The sequence below is a fragment of the Canis aureus genome, chromosome 37, assembly GCF_053574225.1.
Source record: "Canis aureus isolate CA01 chromosome 37, VMU_Caureus_v.1.0, whole genome shotgun sequence".
In the NCBI taxonomy this organism is placed as follows: Eukaryota; Metazoa; Chordata; class Mammalia; order Carnivora; family Canidae; genus Canis; species Canis aureus.
The window spans coordinates 2,559,412-2,585,234 of NC_135647.1; the positions used below are offsets into that span (position 1 = coordinate 2,559,412).

Consider the following 25,823-nt stretch of genomic DNA (forward strand, 5'->3'; position numbering starts at 1 on the left):
GATGCTGGAGGTGACCCCTCAAATGTCAGCTGAGCTGAACCAAGCTGTTGACCTTCAAGATCGTCACCAAAGCCAAACCAGTGCTTAGGTCTTACCCACTCAGACATCCATGCCAGGCCATAAAGTGAAAAACAAATTGTATGTCTGGAAAGGCGAGATCTCGAAGGATTGTTATCTACAATCAATGCAGAATTCCATTTCTCCAGATTTTATGAGTCATCCCTTTTCATTTACAGACGTTTTGCACTCATTTAGACTTCCCAGCAAAGGTAGTCCGTGGTAAATAATGAATTCCCAGTCACTGGGCCTGTAACAGAAGTAAATTCTGCTTTTATAATTAGAGCAAAAACTACAATGAAAATGCTAAGACACCTGATGTAGGCTCTTACTGAGGTAATGCTCTCACTCTAATGAACCAGTGTACAGCAAACCAGGACAGGTTAGATTTGAGCGGGATATACACACTAATTATTCTCAGGCAGATCAGACTTTCATACTTCATAAATTCCATGAGGTCATCCACATTTTCAGTTACGGTTTGCATTCATTTCTTGTTTGCATTCATACCTCTCCTATGTCAGAAGAAGAAAAAAGGGTTCTTCTTCAGTCCCATTTTGCCATCAGTATTAATATTTCTTATACAAGGAAGAGAGTTCTTTTAATGTGTTTGTATAATGTGCTATGAGATATCTTTACTCCCGTGTTACGTTTATGTTTTAGTCATTGTTAGCACAAACAGTTAATGAGTCAAACCATGCTTAGTCGAGATATTCTTGAATAATATTATCTTTCTTCCAAATCCCCCAAATATAGTTCTTGAGGTGGGATTCTAGTCGTCCAAAGGCTCCTGTTTTCTTGTTAGTTTTTCTTCTGAGAAGAATTGGCTACTCCAATTGTCCTTTTAATTCAGTGACTAAAGAAAATGGATTTGCTAGCGATTGTTGCTTACTAAATGTCCATCAGTGTTGTTAAACCTTTACATGACATATCTCATTTAATCCTTCAAAGTACACTACTTCCTAGAATTATTATTGTTGTTGTACAGATGTGGAAATAAGTATCAAAACGCTGAGTCACTAAATCAATGGGACCATTGCAATAACTCAGCTCTGGCCTCTCTCCTTATTGTTATAGATTGATGTGCATTGGCAGCCTACTGTATGGGCAGAACAGCTTTGGGCATTTGGAGGTCAGCTGCAAAAAGAAACCTAACCCAACCCAGTGGAGCTTACAGTCTGGAGAATGGGAAGAGGAAACAAATAATACACAGATTCATGTCAGTTAGTGCTAAGTGTAATGAAGAAGAATAAACAGAGCAAGTTATGAAGGAGATAGAAGGGTGCCATTTTACTTTTGCAGGTCAGAGAGTACCTCCCAGACATGGTAACATTGTAACCCATCCACTCGCCCCAAGACCCACGAAACGTGGGGAGTATTTCAATATGTAACAGGTGCTATGCCCAGGTGAAGTGCCCAAAAGATGACAAGGTCTATCCCCTCATCTCCCTCTTTTCCCTTTCTGCTCTCTCTGTCTAGTGTGCTCTGTGGCTTCTCTTCGGTCTTCAGGCTCTTTAGCCATTTGCTGCTTCCATTCTTTTTCTGAGTCCCTCTCAATATCTCTCACCTTCTTTCCCTATGCTCCAGGTTTCTCCTTAAAAAATCGTCGTAATTTGGCTGTGATACTTGTTATTGTATTGTACTATGAAATACAGCCTAACCTTCATGGTTAAACTTTTAGACAAAATTCTAAAACTTTAGTCCTTCACTTCTTCCACAATTCCCAGTCCCTATCCATGGTAGCAAAGGTCATGGTTATGGAAGGAAAAGCCATTCAAATGCTGCTGTTCATGTAAAGCAAAGGGAGCCTTCTGTTCTGTGCAGCACTGCATGTCCACGACAGCAAAATGAAACTTGAGAACTGTGGGCATCCCCTGGGTGATCTCCACCGCTCCTCAGTCTTCCTTCCTGCGCCAGGGCTTGGAGGACCACTGGGAGTATAAATCAGGCGGGAGACAGCTGAAGTTGTTCATCTGAACAAAGTACAAAAAATAGCCTTCAGTAAGAAATCTCCTTATAACTTTTGAGTTCACACTCGACCTGAATAATCCAAACTATTTGACAGAACCATCAAAAGGCAAATAGTTGGAGAATTCAAGTTCTGGTCAATGACAGATATCTGATCAAAACTGTAAAAACATAGTTTTTCTTAAGACGATGTGCATAGTAAAGAGCTAATATTAAGCGAAGGGAGGTGTGGCCTTTGCCCTTTGCTGAGAGGTGATGTGTAGGCCCTTGGAATGTCCTGCAGGATAAGAATACCTTTGTTTACAAAGAGGCCTTGGGCTGTTCAGGACACTGTACATAATGTCCTTTATGTTGGGGGCTTTGGGCCGTGTGGTGTCTGGACTACCTCCAGAGGGACTGCAGAGTAAGAGATCAGCCACGTGGACAGTAAACCATGTGTATGTGATGAAGCCCCTTGGTTGGCAATGTGTATTGTGTTGTTAAAATATTGTTGTGTTGCAGGGAGGCAGTAACTCTCCCTATTCCCCCAAAGGGCAAGGACTACAGAAGCTCCGAGTTAGGAACCCTCAGAGACCCTGCTCTTCTGCTTCTTACTTTGGCTTAACCTATTCTTTTGTTATAATAATCCCCAACTTTGAGTATAATAACTTTTAGTGAATTCTGTGAATCATCTAAAGAATAACTAAATCTGAGGATGGTTTTGGTAAACCCATCAAGTTTGCAGCTGATGTCAGACATGAGGGCAATCTTATGGGACTATACCTTGACTTCGGACTATAGCACAAAGATATTAGTATACTCTATTCTAAATATGACTAAAATATTTGGATGAATATTTTGCATCAATTAATGAGTTCTGTAGTTGCCATAAACCGGCCATCAGATTTCTAAAGAGTGATAAACATTTTAGGTGTGAGTAAATGATTATTAAAATAAATAAATAAGAAGCAAGCAATGAGCTGTGGGTTTCCTTGATCGCCTACAAACCTGAGCGCTCCAGAAGGACAAGAACAACCTCATCTCTCTTTGTATCTCTAGTGCCCAAAGATCTTCCATGACTATCTCTGGATTTATAAGAAATACTTGGAATGATTGCCATGGTACAATTTAGTAGGGAATTTTGACACATGTCAAGGGTCTCCTTATAAGCCTTCACGACTAAACTATGCTTTTAGTTTCTTCTTTCATGTCCCTCTGCTACCTCCTAATCTGTTACTTTACACTTGAAGCATTGTAGGTCATTTTTAAGTCTGACTCAATCATTAACTCAAATTTTGCCTTTGAAGTCTATTAATGTAGCTTTAACTTGTCCAATTGCAAAATTTATTAATTGGTCCTTCCAGATTGTTAATTTCTTATATTTTCATAAGTTAAAGTATTTTCTGGGGTTTTATCTTTTTATTTTGTTTTCTCTTTTAACTTGTTTTCTCCACACCCATTAGTTTTGTTGGACATTCTTATAACCCTCATGAACCAGAGTCTTGTTGTACAGATGGCTGTTTAGGAGTTTTTAGATGAATTCATTCAATATTTTCTCTAAGTACCTGCAACTAGCTGCTATATGTAATGCAGAGACACTGTTTGGTCCCTTACAATCTTAGGGAAAAGTCGACCTGGGCATCATGTGGGAGTTTCATTGGATTTTGTGTTTATGGATAGTGGTCATATATGGTCTAATTTCCTGGAATCCTTTTTTTTTTTTTTTTTTTTTTTTTTTTAAGATTTTACTTATTTATTTACCAGAGACAGAGAGAGCACCAGCAGTGGGAAGTGGCCGAGGGAGAAGCAGACTCCCCCACTGAGCAGGCAGCCCAATGCAGGGCTCCATCCCAGGACCCTGGGATCATGACCTGAGCTGAAGGCAGTCGCTTAACTGAGCAATCCAGATGCCCCCAATTTCCTGGAATTCTTAAAGAGCTACCACTTAGAAAAGTATTAGGTCCAAGTGATTATACAGTTGACTTCTGTCTACTGTCTAAAGCAGAAATACTTTTATACAATCAAGTATTTAAAGCATAAAGAAGACGATGTGTTGGTTTCGCAGTATGTTCACAAATGTGCTATCCTTCCCTTGAAAGGTAGAGCCTAGTTGCCCTTCTGGGTATACGCCATTTTTTAAGTGACTTGTTTCTAATTAATAGAAAGTGGTAGAAGTGACAGCGTGTGACATTTGGAACTAGGTCATAGAGACTCTGTGACAAATTCCTCCTCCCTTCTCTCTATGATTTGTCTTTGTGGAAGAGAGCCAGTTAGCCGTCCTGACAGGTCTATGTGGCTAGAATTGGAGGTCCTCCAGCTGAGAGCCCACAGGAACTTGGGTGGCATGGGAGTGAGCCACCTTGGAAGGGAACCCACAGTTAAGCTTCAGGTGACTGCTGTGCGTGTTTGCATCTTGACTTCAGCCTCATGAGAGATCCTGGCCAGAACCTCCCAGGAAATCACTTCTAGGTTCCTGATCCCTCCCCGCCCCCCCACAAAAAATAAATAATAAATGTCCATTGATTTAAGCTGTTGAGTTTTGGCGTAGTTTGTTACCTAGCAGCAGATGGAGGAGAGGCTCACAATTAAGCGTTCAAAGTTACCATAGTCTTATTGACCAAATCTGATACAGGTTAACCGAAAAGGGAAAATCACAGAATGATTTTATGTGTGTAGAGAGGAGGAAAAATCCCCCGGAAATCTAAAATGTGCGCAGCCAGTATTTAAGATACTAATAGAAAATGACCAAAGAAGATTTGGCCTTGGAATACAAGTATAGGGTAGCATTAGGGGATCTACTCATAATTTATTGTAGCAGGCTAGAGGAGGAAAAGCCCTTGATTTCATCAAATACCGAAAATTCACACATCATTCATAATAAACCTTTAAAAATATATTTTAGAAAGAAACTAACCAACACACACAGATTATATACATATCCATGCATGCAAGCAAACAGGTTTTTAACAAGTCAGGAACTACTAAAGCCACTTTAGTGAAAAGGAAGAAAATGACGGTGATGCCTTAACATGGCACATAGCGTGTGACATTAACTAACACAATACCATGATAAAAATAGTTACAGAAATAGTTATTGGAAAAAATATCAAAGTTTCTGGTCTGCTAATGATAGTACTATATGTAACAGTCCATTAAATCATCACATATTGATTAGGTTTTGCAAAATTTGGTAATCAGATAGATATCAAGTGCATGTAAATAATCTATTTGCCAATTATCCTCCCACTCTCAGGAATTTATAACAGTGCTTCAGTCTATTGCCATCTAGCAGAACAGATTAGAAAACTAGCTTTACGTTTGTTGGGAGAATTTATGGGGTTTGGTTCACAGTGTGACAGAGTGACCTCCGTTTTGGTGTATGAGTTTTACCCTATTTTATTGATTTTGAGTTACATGAGTAATCCATTAACTCTGAAAAATTCTCAGCCATGATCATTGGAAGCTCACACCAGCATCAATCTCTCTGGTTGTCTTGTGGTGCCATGATTAGATACATGGCAGACAATTTTACTACTAATTCCAGATCTCTTAAACTCACTTTTACATTTCTCTCCCTGCATTTTGGATAAATAAGGTCTGCTTACAGAATGCATGAAAATTCTTCATCTGGAGCCTATTGATTTTTTTGGTCCGTTTAGCAAGCCTTTAATTTTAATTTTCATATGATTAATGTATATTAACGTGTATATCTACACCTTCATTTCTGGAAGTCGTATTTGGTTCTTTCGACTCTTTTTGGAAAATTCTTTGTATTCTTAATCCCTCAGCATATTTCACTTAGTGTTTTCCTTGTCCTTTTTAAAGATATTCAAGTTAGCAACTTGAAGTTTGTATCTGTTCATTTTCTTTTTACTCCTTTTGTTTCCACTGTGTGCTTCTCTTCTTGTTGGTTACATTGTCTTGTTGAATCCTGTGTTGATTTTGGTTGTGAAGCTGCTCTTTCATTTTCTTTGCTATCTTATGTGTGGAGGATTTGCTGAGACCAAAAATGAAGCTTATTCCTTCAGAGAGGATTTGTATTTGCCTTGAGCGGGTGCTCAGGGGTACAAAGCCAGCTTGGGAGATCTCGGAGTTAATCCTCAGCCCGGGTGTTCCGAATCCCTGTGATGTCAGTGCCAGAAGCAAGTGAGTGGTGGTCGGAATTGTGGGTGGCACAATCTACCTTGCTCAGCACGGAGGGTGAGCACACACTGTTGCCATCTTCTGGGCGAGTGGGTGTGTGGGGGTGCCCATGTGCTGTCTGGTCGTGTGCTCATTTCTAGTTCATCCTTCTACCCTGAGGATGGAACCGGTGAGTGTGTCAGCTACACCTGGAAAGATAATCTCATCCGTTTTCTTGGGGGAACTCTCAACTGTTGACTGCTTACCCCCTGGGCAGTTCCTCCCAGCTCCCCAGCTTTTTCCCCCAGATTTCTTTTCCCCACAATAATCCATTCCCAGCAGCAGCAGAAACCCTTTATGCCATCTGACCTTGTGCAGCAGAAGCCACATCCTCCCGGGAAGGGCTTTCTTTCCCTTTCTACCTCCTCTCAGTCCTCGCCTCTCAGGGACACGGGGCAAGGGGCCAGGGGAGGAAAGGGGGCCTCAGTCCTGGGGTAACTTTTGCCTCTCCAGTCAGACACTTTATGGGATTGAGTAGTGGGCTTCTCTCTTGTGACCCTGGGGTCTTCCCAGCTAAGGATGCTGGAAGAAGACCGGCAATGCAATAGGACTTTGTAGGAGAGAAGCTATAGTAGCTGACAGGATTTGAAAGCCCTTCCAAGTCAGGACAGGTTCCCTTTCCTGTCTGTCTGCGCCTTTAGGATACAGCACAGACTCCTCCTCTCTGATCCCCACCCTACCTCCCCCACCAGCAGAAATGGGCGCTATTGCAAAGCTAGCAAGCCAGCAAAGCCTGTGTAAGATTTCCATGAAAACTCATGCTGTCTTAAGCTTGTTTTCATTATTGCAGATCTATATGCTGGAAAGGAAAAGAAAAGCTCTGAGCAAAACAAAGTTTTTACAGCATGCTTTGTGCTCTGGGGAAACCGTTCTTACCCAAGTCCTTGAATGTCACGATGAATTTGGAGCCTGCGCACAGGAAGGAGAGCTGTACACATGAAATGGCATTTTCATTTAAAATTGAGGTTTAGTGTTGTAAAACTAAGGAATAATGGTTGTACAGAACCGGTTTTGGGCATAGCGAGCGCTCAATTTATGATGGGTATGGTTATCGACCGGGAAATGTGGCATCCTTGCTACACAATCCTAAGAGAAAATTATAGAGTCGTAGCGATGTATCGATCTTACAGTAAACTTGATTAGGGTGCATTTGAGAATAGTTTTTAGAAAGCATTATAGCTCATTTGTTGAAAGCATGCGTGGCTCTGAAAAGAGCCTTTGGGTTTGGGGAAGGAGACGCTTACTTGGCACGTTTACTTGGAGCTGGTGTACTTGGTGACGGCCTTGGTGCCCTCGGACACGGCGTGCTTGGCCAGCTCCCCGGGCAGCAGCAGGCGCACGGCCGTCTGGATCTCCCTGGACGTGATGGTCGAGCGCTTGTTGTAATGCGCCAGGCGCGACGCCTCGCCCGCGATGCGCTCGAAGATGTCGTTGACGAACGAGTTCATGATGCCCATGGCCTTGGACGAGATGCCCGTGTCGGGGTGCACCTGCTTCAGCACCTTGTACACGTACACCGAGTAGCTCTCCTTGCGGCTGCGCTTGCGCTTCTTGCCGTCCTTCTTCTGCGCCTTGGTCACCGCCTTCTTGGAGCCCTTCTTCGGGGCCGGCGCGGACTTGGCGGGTTCTGGCATCGTAGCGTTTAGTTAGAACACTGTACCTAAAACTTGGGTAAAGTCCCAAAGCCTCGTTTATTTATAGATGCGGTATTCAAATGTGGTTAGTCACATTTCGCTTGTGATTGGATTAATTTTACTGTGTCGTCACAAATGCGAATTGTAAAAGATACTTGCAAATCTAGCTGGTCATTGGCTGCCTCGTTTCTTTGCTTCCTTCCAATCAGAAGGTTCAGAGTAGGGTGCCGAAAGCTACTATAAATAAGCCTCTAAAGCAATTGCGCTTGTTTCAGTGAGAGCTAATGAAGTTTTGCTAATAGGTTAGCTTTGGGAATTTTGATATACATTGCTCTCTGCTGGCTAGTAGAGTTTCCTGCGTTGAGTCTGAGGCTTGCACGGGGGACACCTGGTGGCCATGCGGACGTCCTAGATGCTGAGTTCTGGAGCAAGTGTAATTATACTCACAAGTACATTATATTCCTTGCCAGCTAGCCTAATCGACTTAGAATAGCAGGACGTGTGTAATTGTTAGTCTTTAAGGGAATGTGGTGTCGCTAGTTTGTAAAAAAATAATAAGAAAAAAGGGTCCCTCCAATTTGTTCCCATCGCCCCGTAGCAGATGATTGGGGAGACCGCATTATCTGCTCGGTTTTATGCACCATTAAGCCCCGGAACCTGAAAGTTGCTAAAGGATTGTGTGCGTGACTGGCGTCGCTACGAGAATCCCGTCTTTTCGCCCAAGTCCCGCCCATTCGCTGTCGCGGCGTCCTTCCCGTCACGCCCCCTGCGCACGCACAGTGCAACAGCTCTTTTACTGAGGTCTGGGGGTGGCTCTGAAAAGAGCCTTTGGGTTGTATGGAGCTAAGTAGTTGGCCGAAGAAACTTATTTCTTCTTAGCGGCTGCCTTCTTTGGCTTGGCTGCCTTGGGCTTGGCGGTCTTTGGCTTGGCCGCCTTGGGTTTCACAGCTTTGGCCTTCGCAGGGCTCTTAGGCGCCTTCTTGGGCTTGGCCGCTTTCGCCTTCTTGGGGCTTTTGGCCTTTTTGGCTCCTGCGGCCGCGGCGGGCTTCTTGGCCTTCTTGGGGGTCTTCTTTGCGCTCTTCTTGGGGGTGCCGGCCCCCCCCGCCTTCTTGGGCTTCTTGGCCGTCCCCGCCGCCCGCTTGGGCTTGGCCGCGCCCGCCTTCTTGGCCTTGGGCTTGGCCTCCCCGGAGGCCGCCTTCTTGTTGAGCTTGAAGGAGCCCGAGGCGCCGGTGCCCTTGGTCTGCACCAGGGTCCCCTTGCTCACCAGGCTCTTGAGGCCCAGCTTGATGCGGCTGTTGTTCTTCTCCACGTCGTAGCCGGCGGCCGCCAGCGCCTTCTTGAGCGCGGCCAGGGACACGCCGCTGCGCTCCTTGGACGCGGCCACGGCCTTGGTGATGAGCTCGGACACCGGGGGCCCGGACGCCTTGCGCTTGGCTGCGCCGGCGGACTTGCGGGCCTTCTTCTTCACCGGCGTCTTCTCCGCGGGGGCCGGGGCGGCGGGCGCGGCGGGCGCGGTTTCAGACATGTCGAAAGCGGGCGCGGGGAGAGAACTCGAGCCGGAAGCGGAGGCACTGGCCGGGACTCGGGCCGCGCCGCTGCGCCCTCCCGTTTATATAGGGCGGAGCTGCGCCGTGATTGGTGCGCTGTCCAGCCCGCCTCGCTGGCAGCCTCAGAGTGTCCTCTCGGATCCGGAGTTGTGTTTGTTACACCTCAAAAAATGCCAAAAATATCAAAATTCTCTGCATCGAATCGACCGGTTTTTCTCCGAAAATGATCCCCGAAGCCTCGGGCTTCACGCTGGTCTCAAATGATGAAGAAAGCACCACGCTTTATGCCAAAAACTTGCCATATTTCCCGCCGTGCTCTTCAAATTTCAACTCAGAGCAACAAAACTTTCTATTTTCTTCGTAAATTATAAACCGATCTTTAACTGTGGAGTTTTCTGACCTCTCAAATAGGATTCTCCAAGTGGTTAGCTTCTTATATGTCCAAAAACTATGCCACTGGCACTAAGATTTTTATTATAAATCTGCGCTTAAGTGAGGGAAGTAACACAGGCTCCTAGGAGAGTCCTGCCTATTGAGCCGAGGGCATTTGAGTTCATCAACCTGGTTTAGTTTAATGCCAAACAAATTGCTACCCATTTGGGGTTAGATTTTGAACCCTTGGTACATCAATCTATGCAGTCATGGTTTTATTTCTATCTGCTGCACCTGGGTTTTAAAATAATTCTTTAGGATAATTCTTTTCCTTTCTGCTCCCAATGGTTGGGGGCGGGGCTGTTGCTTCTCATTTCCCTGGACAACTGCTCCATGAGTTTAGATACCTTGAATTCAGGATATTTGAGAGGGTAAGGGGATCCCAAAACACAGGGTATACAGATGGAAAAGGATTATTTTTCACATGACCCAGAGACGATGTCCCTAAAATCACGGGAAATGGAGGGGGACTTTGAAGTATTTGCAGTGTTGTTGAGTTCTTTTGGCACATTCCTCAGGATTAAACTAATAAACGAGTTAGGACTGAAATATAAGTCTTGATCATAAGGAGAAAGAAATGAGAAGTGTAAATTATAAGATATTTACTCCTCATTATTAGAGAAACGCAGACCCTGTTATTACTTAATAGTTGATGAATGGCTAGTCCACACACCAAATATGGCTTTAGTCATGAAGATCGTAACTCTGTGCTTCCCAGAGTTCCATAACAAAGAAAACAAGTTACATGTAGGATTGAATTAGAAGTTTAGATTCCCATCTCAGAGACAGATCTTTGAGGGATGATGCAAGTTAAGTCATTACCCTCTGAGGACTCCTTTGCAAGATCTCTGAAAGATGATTTATTTAGTTAGCTGCCCAATCAGCAAAGAGTACACATTGGCAATGGACACCTAATTAAAGGAATTATTCCTAGAAAATGGTCTGGATGGAATTGTCTTTAAAAATTTGCGAGCCGTGAGAGACAAAGTACAATTTTGGCCAGTGCTATAAAGTGATGTGACACTATCCCTTGGGTGCAGCTGGTTGTAACACAGCCCTGGACATCACATTAATTTTTAGTTTTGTTGCCGCAAATCTTCTCCACACACAACAGATCCTGCTACTGAAGTAAAAAAGGATACATATCTTTGATACAGCATTAATTAAATGTTTCAAATTAGTGTTATTTAAATTAATGCTGATATAAAGGTCTTGTAAATTATTACATTTATATTATCATTATTTAAAGCCTTAATGTATAAACATTTCAATGTAATTAGTGTGTGTTAGTCAAAAATATGCCCTTTGGTATATATTAAAACAAAAAGGGAGAGGATAAGGTTCCAAAACAGACCAGTTGTAATAACTAGGGAAACTGATTCACAGGGACTCAGTCCCAGAACAGTGTGTTATACTCATTTTCAATGACAATATCTCCTGTAAATGGCTGAATTTTACACAACTCATTGAAGTTTTCTCTTAAATGTCTAACTTGATTCGATGTATCCCTTCCTATTTCTGACTTGGAGGGACATAAACTCTCCAAATCATAGGTGATCTTTCAACTCACCTATGCTTGTGTCCTATGGTATGGTGTGTTTTCCTATAAATAAATAAAGTTAAGTGATGGATTCAAAGAATATGTAGAGGATCTCCCACTATTAAAGCAAATATTTATTTGATACTCTTCTGCAATGAAATAGGAGTAACACCAAAATGCTCTACTTTACTATTGATTTGTCTACTTGACTGGCTGTATCTCAACCACCTAGTGTGTTGAGCATGTGTGCCTGTATTTAAAATATAGATTCCAAAGTCTTGCTCCAGATGATTCTGAATTGATAACTCCAATGAGTCTCAAAATCTGAATATTTAAGAAATCCTCTGTTCCCTTTGATGCCCAGCTGAGTTTGGCAACTACCACTTTTAGTGGACGTGAGCGACACGACAAAGGTGTTTTCCCACATGCGAGAGTTCCTATGGATTTCTGGACTTGTCTGTGAGACAAGTCCATGTTGGATGTGACCCCATGTTGAGAGGATGGAACCAGCAGCAGTCCAGTCCTGACTTCCCTGGATTCCCACCTGACTGAGCACTAGAGTGGGCTCTAGAAGGAGAAAGGACAGTGATGACAAAGGCTTCTGTGCTTCATGAGTTTCCATCTACCTAAGGTGGATTCCCAGAATCACCTAGTACAGTATCTCTACTTCTCATTCCATTTTATCATTCTTAATAAAAACTACCCTTTTCTGTTTACTGGTTATTATACACTGTGCTACCTACATTCTTACTTAGTGCAAAAATCCCTAGGTTTGGATATTGTCACTATTTTACATAGGGGGATATGGGCTTACACAGGCTAAGGGCTTCTGAATCGGCTGTGAGGTACATCTAGGATTCCAGCTCTCACCTCTCTGGCTCCAAAGTATGTGTTCTGAAAGTGTGCTCCAGACTGCAGATCTGAATAATCATTAGAGATTGTGAAATCAATTTAGTAGCACAGGCCAAATGTTTCTTTTTTTAATGATCTAGGATAAGATATCAAACACTAGAGCCCTATTCATATGGTTTCAGTTATCCACTTAGCTCTTTGTGCGGTGACGCCCTCCGTGTGAAATGTGGCTCTTCTGTGCATGACCATACAATGAGATTGGGAGGAGTCTTCCTCATGCAACTTCTTGAACTCATGACATATTCTCAAGTATTCTCTAATGAGCTAAAAAAAAGTAATTTCCTAATATTGACTTTTTTTAAGCCTCTAAGAAAAACCTTCAGTGAGGGAAAGTGGGATGTACTCATCGAACATTTCCATTTTGGACACGATAGCAATTGTGCTAAGAGGAACAGCAATATGATTTGCAGAAAAGTTGAAAGGAAAGGGAGGCTTCTACTTAGTTCCCTTTACTCCACAATTCTGGGTTCCAAGCACTTGATTCTGGACTTGGCTATTCTAATATTATCACAATCACTTTATTGAAGACAGTTTGAGGAAGAGGTTTTTTTTTTTTTTTTTTCTTTAAAGATTTTATTTATTCATGAGACACACACACACAGAGTCAGAAACAGAGGCAGAGAGAGAAGCAGGCTCAGCATGGGGAGCCCACTGCAGCACTCGATCCCGGAACCCTGGGATCATGACCTGAGCCAAAGGCAGATGCTCAACCACTGAGCCATCAAGGTACCCCAACAGGTTTTTTTTTTGTTGTTGTACAACAAATGAGTGTGTTGTCTCCCCTCCCTGGCTTTCTCATAGGAGGTGTGTTATGTGTACCATATGAAGACCACCTGTAGAACTCTGTGTGTTGGGACAGACTTCCCCTTTGTGGACTTTTAACAAGTCCTCTATCTCAGCTTTTGGTGTAGAACATTTCTGGAGGATTTTTCTTTAAAGGAGTGATATGTTACTTTTAAACTTGTTATTTTTGGGATGCCTGGGTGGCTCAGTGGTCTGCCTTTGGTTCAGAGAATGATCCCAGGTCCAGATATTGAATCCCACATTGGGCTCCCTGTGAGGAGCCTGCTTCTCCCTCTATGTCTCTGCCTCTTTCTCTGTGTCTCTCATGAATAAATAAATAAATAAATAAATAAATAAATAAATAAAACTTGTTATTCTTTTTATCTTATTCAGCCATCAAAAGTGTGGTTGCATATCCTATGCTATAGGTTGCCAGCTTGGCAACTATGAAATATTTGGAAGAACTTTAATATCCACATATAAGAGGGCAGTTGAATGAACTAGGGCATACTTGCAGAATTGAGGAATATGCAGCTACAAAAATGAGTGAGAAAGATCCCTATGAAGTAATAAGGAGTAAATTCCAGGATGTATGACTAAATGAAGAAGCCAAGTGCACGAGTATCCACAGTATGATACCCTCCATAAGCGAAAGAAGAGGATATAAGAGTTCACATTTTCTGCTTAGTTATGCAGAAGATAGACAGGAAGGATAAACCAAAAACAAAGGAGATGGGTTATTTATGGGGGGAGAGTTAGAAAGGAGTAAAAGAAGGGAGAATGGCAAACAGAGTAGCAAGGATGAGGAGGGAAGAACGGTTTATTGAGTATGTCTGCTTGTGCAACTCTGACTCTTACAACTATAGTAAGGTTTCACATACTAGCAAAATAAACTATTAAAAGTGATAGGATTGGGAAAGGAACCCAACACGGAATGTAAGCACTAACAAATGAGCCAAGCTGTATTAACTCAATAACATAATAACACTGAAAGGGTGTAATCTAATAAAAGTGTTTCAGGGATATGGATTAACCATTCTGAAACTACCGATGTGTCTACTAGAGTTGACCAACAAAGTAAGTATGTTGTAGAAAATGACATGTAGTGTTCTTACTGGTGGAAAGACAAATATTTGGTAGAAATGAATCTTATGGGCCTGGATTAGAACCAGAGGTGTATCTACAGTTATATAGGTACACAGACATAGTGTGTGTGCTGGATTAATATACACATGTATTTCCTTGCTCTGTCAGCTGACAGGGCCCATAAGTAGTGACACCCTTGCAGCAATCAGCACACCTGATACACAATCTTTGACTTTTAAGCATTATTCTCCAATAGAACCAGGGCTTCTTGGATAACTGATTGATTCCAAGGATGGAGCAGGGAAAATACAGGATGGGCCTGGAACATCTTATGGTACCAGAAGATAAGGAAATGTTTTTAAAAGATGGAAACGTCATGCCAGCCAGTCTTAAGGAGCAACCAATGACCAAAACTGGTGCCATTTGAGCAACAAAATAAAAATGGATAATATTGAACTTTTTAATTCCTCAAATAAAATATGTATCCATCAATAAATACAGACATAAAGAGAGGGGATAACTCTGCCCTGTTGCAGATGCAGTCCGCAAGTGGATTCTAACATCACTTGGTGAGCATTTAAGGAGCAATAGGATCTTCAGTCTCAAGAGTGTCTTCCCTAGGACACCTTTCAGCTATGAAGCAAAGGTAGAAAGTGTACAGTGGCTAACCTCAGCAGGCATCACCTTCACGAAGTGAGCCAGGTAAACACGACAAGTAATAGGACATATTGACATTGTGAAATCCTTGAGTTGAGAAGACACTTCCTCATTTTTGTGATAGTTCCTGGCTGAAATGCACAAACTCACTCCAATGATAAAACATCAGACAAACTCAAACCGAGTGGCATTCTTTAAAATAACTATAAATCCTCCTCCAGTGTGAAGGTCATGAAAGACAAGGACAGACTACAGAACTGTTATTAGATTTGCAAATACTGAGGAAAGCAGTAATTTAATTCAGTGTAGGATGCTGAATAAGATCCTGGAACAGAAAAAGGACTGGGGTGGAAAAGTTTGTCAATTTGAAAAAAAGTCTAAAGTTTAGTAAATAATATTGTTCCAATGTCTACTTCCTGTTCTTTTGTTTTATTTTGTTTTCTTGCATTTCCTGAATTTTTTGTACAATGGTTATGGAAGTCATTAACCCTAGGGGAAGTCAGTTGAGGGATATAAGGGAATTTTTGTACTAGTTTTGCAACTTTCTTGTAAATCTAAAATTAGTTCAAAATAAAAAGTTTTCTAAACAAGTTTCTCTTCACATTTCATCATGATATAACATTTTTTCATAGAAAGGGAAAATATGGCTAAATATGACAGAGATTATCTATAGCATTGGAAATGTAGATGATTTTTATTCTTGTGCTCAAGCTTTTATGTTTTTTCAAAGTTTCTACCATAAGCATAGATTACTTTATTATTAGCAAACAATATGTTTCTCTCAAAAATATAATAAATTTTTCTTTTTAATGTGTGCTAAGTTTCCCAGACATCCAAGTGATATAGTCTGTACCCTCTTTCTACACTTTTTCTGGACTTTCATTGAAATTATTTCTTTTTTATCTAAGATTAATCATATGATAATAGATAATATGCATAGATTATATGTGTGTGTGTGTGTGTGTGTGTATGTATCCATGAACTTTATGGTTTAGTTTGTTCTGGTTTTGAAAAGTATATATGTGAAATCATAGTGTATTTACTCTTTTGTGTCTTTTTTCCCCCCTTGATAGGAACCATCCATCTGAATTACATTGGGACAGAGAGCTTGAGTTTGTTGATTTGCACTGTTTTATATTTCATTGATAAATGTGGCCCAATCTATTTACTTATGTAGCTTGTTGCTCATGAACATTTTCATGGTTGTAAGATGAGGCAAATTTAATTTTCCAAAGATGATTGCAACAGTTTCTCCTGACCCACATTCCCTTTTCCAGCATGTCTTGCCTCTTGTGCTCTCATCAAATCTAATTCTTGGTCCATTGAATCTGAGCTTGTGACAGCTTGCATCAAGAGAGCGTGGAGAAAGTAAGGCCTTGCTCTTGAGCAACACTGGTTGTGCCTTATTTTCTGGAACCCTCAGACTTCCATCTCGAGCTACCTCCGTGAGAATGTTGGTGATTTTGGAGCTGCCGGGCCATGAGAAAGCCCAGTTGTGTTGGAGACCGTGTCTGGGTGCTTTGGTCTGCTGTCCTAATATTGGAAACATCCTAGTTCAAGAGCCAGAAATATGAGAGGAGTCCCAGTCCCAGTTATTCCAACTGGCAGTGGTCAAATCTTTTCAGCTGAAGTCCCAAACATCATGGCAACAGGCCAACTCCATTCTGCTCTACCTAAAATCCTGATCCAAAGAATCTGGAGATATAATACAATGGTGGTTGTTTTTAGCAAATTAAGTTTGGGCAGCCCGGGTGGCTCAGTGGTTTAGTGCCATATTCAGCCCAGAGTGTGATCTGGAGATCTGGGATCGAGTCCCACGTCGGGCTCCCTGCACGGAGCCTGCTTCTCCTTCTGCCTGTGTCTCTGCCTCTCTCTCTCTCATGAATAAATAAATAAATAAAATCTTAAAAAATAAAAATAAAGTAAGTTTGAGGTTCTTTATAACTTAAATAGTAATTAGGTTTTGGTTTATGTTCATATGTTTATTAGTGGATCAGGTTTTGTAAAAAAAAACTATTTTTGGCCATAATCTGCATTAAGAAATACATTTTATATCATTATGCTCACACTCACTTAACTGCATGCATGCATGCCCTAATTGCAAAGCAAAACAAAGTAGTAGGTATGCCTTTTTGATGAAATTTGCTCTGCTACCTTCTCTTCTTCCTTTATCTTCTCTATTCAATTTCAACAAGGCTGATCACAACCAGCTGAACTGATTTTATCAAGAATGTGTCTCATTCAACAGACTGAAGGAAGCCTGTGTTAGACAGCTGTAGTTTAAGAGGTGACCTTAAACTATTTTTATACCTTATTAAGTATTTATATATCATGTATATATTTCTCTATATTATGTATTTACATTAATAAGTTCTAAACTCAAATTGTCCTACATTGGCTCAAGGCTAAATAAATCAATAAAATAAAAACAAAAAATAGGGAAAGAGTAAATCTAATTAATCTAAACTTAATTTGGATGTGGAAGCATATTGAGACTTTAAGAATCCACTTGAAAAAAAAAAAAAAAAGAATCCACTTGTTTCAAGATGAAAGCCTGAGAGAGGTTAATGATTTGCCCTCTGGGTTGCCAGCAAGGAAAACCTATGGTATCTGAGTGAGAGAAGGATCCTTGTAAAAGGTACAGGTAGAGAGCATTTTGGATCTGGGGATAAGATGGATTGGAATGCCCTTTCTTGGCCTAGAAGAGCTTAAGAATATAAAACATAAATATCTATATATATGCTCTTAAGAGTCAAAACACAGATTCCTTAATCCTGGCAGGATCCCAGCAAATACTCTCTTCTGTCTGGAAAGAAAGATCCTGGAGAAACAATGACTTCAGAAATATTAACTACCTCTTCATTAACCTTGATATTGAACTCATGATCATTTTCCTAATCAATCTCTTCAGCATCTCTTTATTCCATTATGTTACTGGTGTCTTCAGAATGGATGGCTTAATGAACAAGAATAGATTGCATTTCCTCACTTTCCCTAAAGTCTTTATCCATGATACTTCTGATTACTATTTTCTCGGCATCCCTTTACTTCCCTTCTTCACTCCCCCTGAATTATATGCATTGGCTGTCTGTAAATGTGAGATCTATGCATTTACACAGATGGTTAATTCCTACATGGTGGCAGTTTGGCATAATGGTGAAACAGAATCTTATATAGTTGTCTACTGCTGCATAACAAATTATCCCAACATTTAGTGGCTTAAAATAATAATAAGCATTTATTATCTCACATAGTTTCCATGGGTCAGGAATTTGGGATTGACAACTAGATAGTTTAGATTTGGGATATCTGGTGAGATGGGAGTCAAGATATTACTGGGGAGTGGAGTCATCTGAAGACTTGACTGGGGCTGGAAGACTCAATTCCCAGATGGTTCATATAGTTCCCATGGGTGTCAAGTCAGTGCAAAGTCCTCAGTTCCTTGGCCTCTCTGTAAGGCTACTCTAGGACTCTCTATATTGCTCCGATCTCCCCAAGAATGAGTGATCCAAGGGAGAAAAACTGAAATTACAATATCTTTTATGACCTAACTTTAGTAGTCACAATATTAGTTACATAGGTCAGTCTTTCCAGTTTGGGAAGGGAACTATCCAAGTATGTGCACACCAGAAGGTGAGATTATGAGGGCCATCTTAGAATCTGGCTATCATAGTTCTGGAGACAGATGAATCCATTTCAAATCCCAATCCTATCACTTACTAGGTTTATGACTTAAAGAAATTTATTAAACTCTATTTCTCAATTTTCTCAGGTTTAAATTTGGGATGACAGTAGCATGGTAGATTGTACTATTATTCCCAAATTTTTGCTGCACATTTTGGAGAATTATACATCTCTGCCCATCAATATGGATTTATAATACACCTCCCCATGTGAGGAGTATACTTCCCCACCGCATCAACATCGGTCATTACCACATGAGTTGCTTTGCTTGATAAACTATGAAAAGTGACATGTGCCCACTTTCCAGCACAATTATTAACAGTGATAAGATCCCTTTATGTCATGTTCAACCTGGGTCCCTATATGAAGAAAACGCGGAATGGAACCATGACTGATCCACAAAGAAACACAATGTGAGTTTGAAATAACCTTTGTTATTGTTATGAACTGAGATTCATTATTTGTTGTATAATATGGCAAAAATCTAATTGATATAACTATTATCTACTCAGTAGGAGTATTGCTAGGATTAGATGAGGTCATTTTTTTGAAGTGCTTTAACACTGTTTCACACATAGTAAGTAGCCATACGTGTTACTTATGACTATGATTATACAATCCTTAATTCACATGAACTGAGTTTATAAGCCATGCTAATTGAGGAAACAAAGGCAGAAGGAAATGTAGATAAGATTAAATGTCCTTACACTCTGCCTTTCTCAAGTATTTGAGGGTTATGGGCTGTAGGTTATCATGCCATTAATTAATTTATAATGAGATACACTTGATATTAAAAATAAATATCAGACGTGTGCTTACTTTCTGGTCAGAAGGCCAAGATACAGATTAGAGGATATTTTTTGAGCATCAAATTATAACAAGGGATGTTTTTATCATACAATGGTCTCTGAATCAATCAGCATCTCCAGTCCAGGGACACTTGTGTACTGTGTTCTCATTTGTGGGAAAGATGTGTTGCACAAGTCATCATTCTTGAACTCTTCTTTTTCTAGCTGACCACAAACTTTCCTTTTCTCATATTTTCTCTCACATGAACTTTCTGGACTGCTAGTAACCACATAAGTAACTTATATAACTTATAGTAACCCAAGGTGTTAAGCTACAAGAGTTTACTTGTCCTTTCTCTCTTCCTGGTAAAATTATTCCAATGATCAGCTCCTTGACCATTTGTAATTTATTATTATTCCTAGTACAGTGAAATGTTACTTTTATATTTTTAAACTTTATTCTTAAGCCTTCTTCTTTGATTTAGGGGTAGGGAAGAAAGCAGGGGGTGCAGTAGGAAATGGAAAGCAATTTGTAGGACTATATACTTAGTTTATGAAGCCCTAGCATAATCCTTGTCAGCTTCACCCATGGTCACCACCAGTAACATTCCCTTCTCTGACATGGACAACTCAGGGTTTTCAATTTTGTTTATTTTCTTCTCCTCCCTCCCCCCACGACAAAATACACACTTTGGTTTCATATAAAGTGCTCCCAATTCATTTCCCGATTAGAATATGATTCCTAAGCTTTCTCTATGGTGAAATTCTGGAGCCTCCAATATTCAGAGATGTAAGAGATCACAGATGTCACAAAGCCTACCATGTTCTCAAATAGAAAACATGAGCCCTGAGTAGTAAAACTCTATCCTGAAGAAGCATCCATCCTCTGGACTTCCAGCAGCATGAGGACCAGGGCAGGTATTTAGCACTAGAAAATGCTGTAAACACTGCTCTGTACATCAGTCGTTCAAGAAAGAGCAATGTTCATCAGCTGTGTTTGATCAGTTCAGTTAAAAAAGAGAAAAACCACTCTAGGGATTTCATATAGAAGGGATTTACTTGAGATAAGTATATATACAGATGATGAAAGAGTCGAGAAACCAAAAGAAGGGTGAGGAGTAACCCGAAGATAAGCAGCGGCAGGAAGTTGCCACCTCTCCAAGGGCTTCCAGGGACAAAAGGAAGAAGAGGGGATAACTATCACTGGGTAGGAGTTGGGGCTGGAACAGCACAGGCTGGGGTGGCAGAAGCTGAGACCACCAAAAGAAGGGCCATCTGATGAGACTGAGCCAGTGTACCAATGAGGCTGGAGAAACCCCAGGAATTGAAGAGGGAAGGAGCGGGAAAGTGCCCTGGTCCCACCATTGTGTAGCACCAGTGTCTCCCATTACTCAAATCTACTGGAAACCAGAGAGCAAAGGAGCCTGGGAAATGCAGTTTCCAGTGACACTCAGCTGCAGCAGAGTACACAGGCAGAAATGCAAACAAATAGTTCTGCAATTTTTGATGCCTGAACATATGACCCAATCTGCACCCAACCAGGTCCCCTGTGTGTGAAAACAGAGATGCATTTCCATTTTTCAAGATGTTGAGCCATGAAGACAGTTTCCCCTTGTTTTAAACAGGTGGTGATATATTCCTTGTGATGGGCATTCTCTAAGTTGACCCTCAAAGATCCTTGACTCTGAAGGTTCATACTCCTGGGTTATCTCAGGTCATGATCTCAGGATCTGGGATCGAGTTCCACATCAGGTTCCTGCGAAGAGCCTGCTTCTCCCTCTGCCTATGTCTCTACCTCTTTCTCTGTCTGTGTCTCTCTGTATCTGTATGAATAAATAAATAAATCTTTAAAAAAATAAAATCAAATATCTTCTTGCTTTCTTAAAATTGAACGTTTCTCTCAGAAATTCTCTCTCTTAGAATGGCATAAATCACCAAAAAAATAAAAAATTAGTAGAGTTTTATTTCTGGCATGCCTTAGTTAAAGACAAAGCCATGGAAGACATTATGAAATTGGTGTAATGACTGAGGCAAATCAAACAAACCTCCAAAGAGACAGACAATTCTTAGCTCCTTGCAATATTAGACCACTGGTATCATTGTGTCATAAAATAATATGACTTGGGCAAGTTATTTATGTCTCGGTGTCTCGGTCTCCTACAAAATGGGATAAAGATAGCACCTCTATCATAAACTCCTTATAAAAATAAAAATAAGTTAGTGCTTGGCCTATCCTGAACATTATAAGCTAATTAATGAAACAAGATAGGAGTTCCATTCTTCACAACCCAACTCTAGTTTGGAGAGCAGTAAATTTAAATTTGGGTACAGGAACATTTGTCTGGTCCTGAGGCACAGCGTCTGAGTAGATCCCAGCAGCATGGTTCCTGATGATGGAGCCAGAGGACTGCTCTGCACCACCTTTTCACAACACAGATGCCTGCAACCGAAGCCCAAGCTGTGCTCCTTGGAGACTGGGTCCCACTGGAGCATCCACGGAGCCCAGGAGTGGTTGGGTCTATGCATATTTCAACACAGGCCACCTAGGGTAAAACCAAAAAGGTGCTTTTCAAAGGTGCTCCTTGAAAAACATATGATGCTAAGTGGCAAGGAAAGAGAGATTGAGGGCAGAGGTGGGCAGTAGAAGGGAAGTCTACAGAAATAAATGGAAATTTACAGAAACAGCAGTTGGATCCTAGCTTTCATGAAGGACATTTGGGAAGATAGACACAAGGAGATTTAAATAATGTTTTAAAAGTTAGATCCCAACCCCTTAGTGAAAGCTATCCACTCCTGTCCACTGACTACCACCCCTAAAGGTCATGTGACCCCTACCAGGTCTTCCTATTTGGTCCTGTGTCCACTGGCACTGGGGGCCAGAAGGCTGCTAGTTCAGTGTCTGTTCTCATGCCACGTTCAGGGGGCTCATTCCCGGGGAAGGAGGCCCTGTGCCCAAAGGGGCTGTGCTCCAGAAGGGCACCCACTGTCTGTGCTGTTCCCTCCGCAGAGAAAGCATGAAAGCAGACTTGAATAGAAGAAACATTTTCTGTGTGGGTGTCAGCTGGGAACAGCAGCCTCCCAGCACTTAGGAACACTGGCTGATCCTCCCACAGGGAGAGAAGCAGCCATTGTTCTGGGTTCATTGCCAAGCAACCCGCAGGAGGTCCCTGGGGTCACTGGCTAAACAGCCCTGTTGTGTCCTGGCCGTGCGTTGCTCATGGCATTCCTAACACTGTGGTGACAGTCCATGCTCCCAGAGTCACTACCTGCCAGACTATGGCCACTCTCCCGCTCTGGAACTAGAATGATGTGGGAGCAAAAAGGAAGTGAGGGGTGAGGCAGGTGAGTATCCATCTGAAGAATGTTCTAGATTTCCTCATAGAACTTGGAAGGTAGATATGAAAACCCAGCTGATGAGTAACAATGCAGAAATAGACATGGCAGGCATAGATTGTGGGAGTGTGGGGTTGAAATCAGCCCAGAAGCATGGCAGCTGAGGCAGGACCCTTCCAGGTAGGAAACTAGTGTAGGCCAACAAGTGTGTCCTTCCTGGGTATGAGCAGTGAGCATTCCCGGCAGAGGTGTGCCAGTTGGCATCTCACAGGTGGCTCTCCAGAAGGAAGCAAAACACCCTGATGTGGAGCATGTACTAATTCCCATTAGTAAATAGTGCCACTCTGGCCACCTTTGGGCTACTGAGGATACACTCAATGCAGAGAAGAAAGAAAGGAAGGAAAGATTCCAGATGGCAGGTAGATGGGCCATGGGAGGCTTGAGAAAGTGAAGACGTCAGGGCCGAAATATAACTCAGTGTGTGGACACGTACAGAGCACTGAGTTCTTTAGTGACCACTCACAAGACCAACTGTTTCAGAGCCCTGGTCTCTCCATTCTCAACCTGAATGGACTGAGCTACAGGAAACAGAAATTTCCTCTGTGGGCTACCCTCGTGTACTCTGTCTTCCCATAGGCCCACCTGCTCAAGACCCTTCGTTTTTCTTTTCTTTTTTTTTTTTTTAAGATTTTATTTATTTATTTATTTGAGAGAGAGAGGGAGAGCAAGTAGGGAGAGGAGCAGAGGGAAAGGGAAAAGCAGACTCCATGCTAGGCACAGAGCTGGACACAAGGCTCGATCTCAGGACCCTACCCGAGATCATGAACTGAGCGGAAACCAAGAGTAATTGGCTTAACTGATTGAGCCACCCAGAACCCTTTTTTTTTCTTTAAAGATTTTGTTTATTTATTTGAAACAGAGAGAGAAAGCGAGAGTGAGCTGAGGGAGGGGCAGAGGGAGAGGCAGAAGCAGACCCTGCTGCTGAGCAGAGAACCTGATGTGGGGCTTGATTCCAGGTCCCCGGGATCATGACCTGAGTCGAAGGTAGATGTCCAACCGACTGAGCCACCCAGGCACCCTGCACCTTTCTTTCTAATAGCCTCCTGAGTTTTCCTTTTCTCTGTCAAGGTTGCTCAGATACCCAGTCGGGATGAATTCTCCCTATCGAGGGACCAAGGGGAGTGCAGACAAGAGTGGGCAGTGTGTGGGGCATCCCTGTCTTGGGAGGCTCTGTTCTTGGAAGGCAGCTCAGCTGAGTTTAAAAGGCCCACCCAGGTAGCCGGGGCTGCTGCTTCAGTCCACGGGAGAGTCCTGGTGGGAGGTGAGTGGGAGCATCTCCTGTCACCTCCACACTGCATGTCTGCCAGACTCCCTTCTGGGAGCCTCTTCCCAGCAGAGGCCCAGCTGCCACCAGAAACAGGTAGTGTTCCAGCTCTGTCAGTCCTTAGCAGAACCAGCGAATCCTCGGGGAAGTCCCAGCATCCTCTCTACTTTTGCTTTCCTGCTTTCAGAGATAGACAGATGGATCCATCCATGATAGGTAGATAAATAGATCTCCATCGACATAGTTTTGCACATGTTTATATTAGGCTTTACAAGGAACAATATGCTTTTAAAAAAAAGATTTACATATTTAAGAGAGAGAGCTTGGGCTCACATGTGTATGTGCAGACAAGTGGTGGGGAGGGGCAGAGGGAGAGGGAGAACTTCCAGCAGGTTCCCCCATGAGAGCGGAGCCTGACCTAGGGTTCCATCCCACCACCCTGAGATCATGACCTGAGCCGACATCAAGACTCAGCTGCTTAACCAACTGCACCACTCAGGCGCCCCTGAACCCTGTGTTTTCTCGTATGCCACCTCATTTGATTCATTCTTAAAACTCTGAGAGGTGTTGTCCCATTCCACAGATGAAAAGTTTAACCCCTCCCCCCCAAAAAAAGTTTAACCCTCAGGTATGGCAGGTCACTTACTCCCAGTTATTGGCACAGCTGGAACATGAACCCAAGTAATTCAGCTCCAGATTCCCATGCCTTTCCAGAAGGTATCCCTGCATGTCTGCTGTGTGTAGATGTATCTGTGTGTGTGCAGCTGCATGAACCACTTGGTATATGGATTTGTTATATAGAAGCCTCCTTCTTACAACCCCACCTTATGAAGTCATCAGCTGTTTCTTGACTGACCAGTGTATGCCAGCAAAGTCAGGCACCATGGGGACAGCTGGCCATATGGCAATGCACCAGGCAGCCCCCCGGCCCACAGCACAAGCAGACTTTACAGTGTAGCACAGACATTCTCAAAGCTTGACCTTAGAAACAAACAAATACACAAATAAACAAAACTTGACCTTGATTGAAGAAAAAAGAGCAATAAGGAGACAGACGCAGGGAAATTGGAAGAGTTGTGTTTTCTGACTCCTGTGAGGAGGGCAGGAAATGGCCATCTCACTCGGGAGATGTCTTAAGCAGGTAATTGATGAAACTGCCTTCCTGCTTCCATGTACCACCTTTTACTTCCTCATAACTGGCTGGAATTTGGGGAATCTGTTATTATTGCAATATATTATCTATGATTCTTACTAAAGAAATGGTGTGGAAAGTTAAATAATCTTATTTGTGCTGTTCTTTTGAGCTTCAAACAATTCATACATGTGTTTTTTTTTTTCATTGTCATAGTCTCTTAAGGTAAGTATTACCTCCATACTACAGATGAAGAAATTGAGGCTCAAAATTACTAACTTGGTTAAGACAATTTCATTTCTAAGGCAAAGAACCTGAGTCCAACCCGAAAGTGACTGGTGGCTGTTCACTTTCCACAACCCCAGCAGAATAGGAAGACAATTTCAGTTGTGTCATAAATCAGGGCTTATCACTCTAGCATTGTTTTATGTGCCCACCAACAGGGGACAGGTCACATAAACTAAGATGCATTGACACAGTGCAATACCATAGGACAGCATACAGAAAGCTCCCTGCTTTCACATCTGGAAAGTTCTCCAAGATAATTGTTATGGACAAGAGCAAGTGCAGAATGGTGTCTATGGTCTGCTATCTTTTAGCAATGAAGGCGAGGGGGTATGGGGCTTGACTCACATCTGCATGAATTAACAATGGCGGATAAATAAGAAAACGAATGGCTACCTAGTGGAGTAAACCAGTGGAGGAGTGGATTTTCATTAAATATATTGTGATCTTGATTTGTTTGAATTCTCTGAATATATTACTTACTCAAAACATCAGACATA

The 25,823-nt window shown here is 42.0% G+C and overlaps 2 protein-coding genes and 1 long non-coding RNA gene across 7 annotated transcripts; 1 reads left to right on the plus strand and 2 right to left on the minus strand.

Moving 5' to 3' along the window:
- Positions 1-286: 286 nt before the first annotated feature.
- On the minus strand, positions 287-8,103 carry LOC144306857 (histone H2B type 1-C/E/F/G/I). 5 transcript variants are annotated; one of them, XM_077886485.1, is made up of 3 exons: positions 7,431-8,101; positions 7,063-7,095; positions 5,032-6,301 (listed from the first exon to the last, which is right to left on the minus strand). In XM_077886485.1, the coding sequence occupies exon 1, from the start codon at positions 7,818-7,820 to the stop codon at positions 7,440-7,442; it is 381 nt and encodes a 126-aa protein (XP_077742611.1). In that variant the 5' UTR covers positions 7,821-8,101; the 3' UTR covers positions 5,032-6,301; positions 7,063-7,095; positions 7,431-7,439. The 5 variants fall into 5 exon arrangements, with proteins under 5 accessions (XP_077742615.1, XP_077742612.1, XP_077742611.1 ...); XM_077886489.1 differs by lacking the exons at positions 5,032-6,301; positions 7,063-7,095 and adding an exon at positions 287-307 and having other exon boundaries at positions 7,431-8,102; XM_077886486.1 differs by lacking the exons at positions 5,032-6,301; positions 7,063-7,095 and adding an exon at positions 393-2,030 and having other exon boundaries at positions 7,431-8,095.
- Positions 6,189-12,055, plus strand: LOC144306858 (uncharacterized). Its single transcript, XR_013373919.1, has 2 exons — positions 6,189-6,316; positions 11,704-12,055. It is a non-coding gene; the product is annotated as an uncharacterized LOC144306858 (long non-coding RNA).
- On the minus strand, positions 8,629-9,393 carry H1-4 (H1.4 linker histone, cluster member). Its single transcript, XM_077886483.1, has one exon. The coding sequence runs from the start codon at positions 9,343-9,345 to the stop codon at positions 8,686-8,688; it is 660 nt and encodes a 219-aa protein (XP_077742609.1). The 5' UTR covers positions 9,346-9,393; the 3' UTR covers positions 8,629-8,685.
- Positions 12,056-25,823: the final 13,768 nt, after the last annotated feature.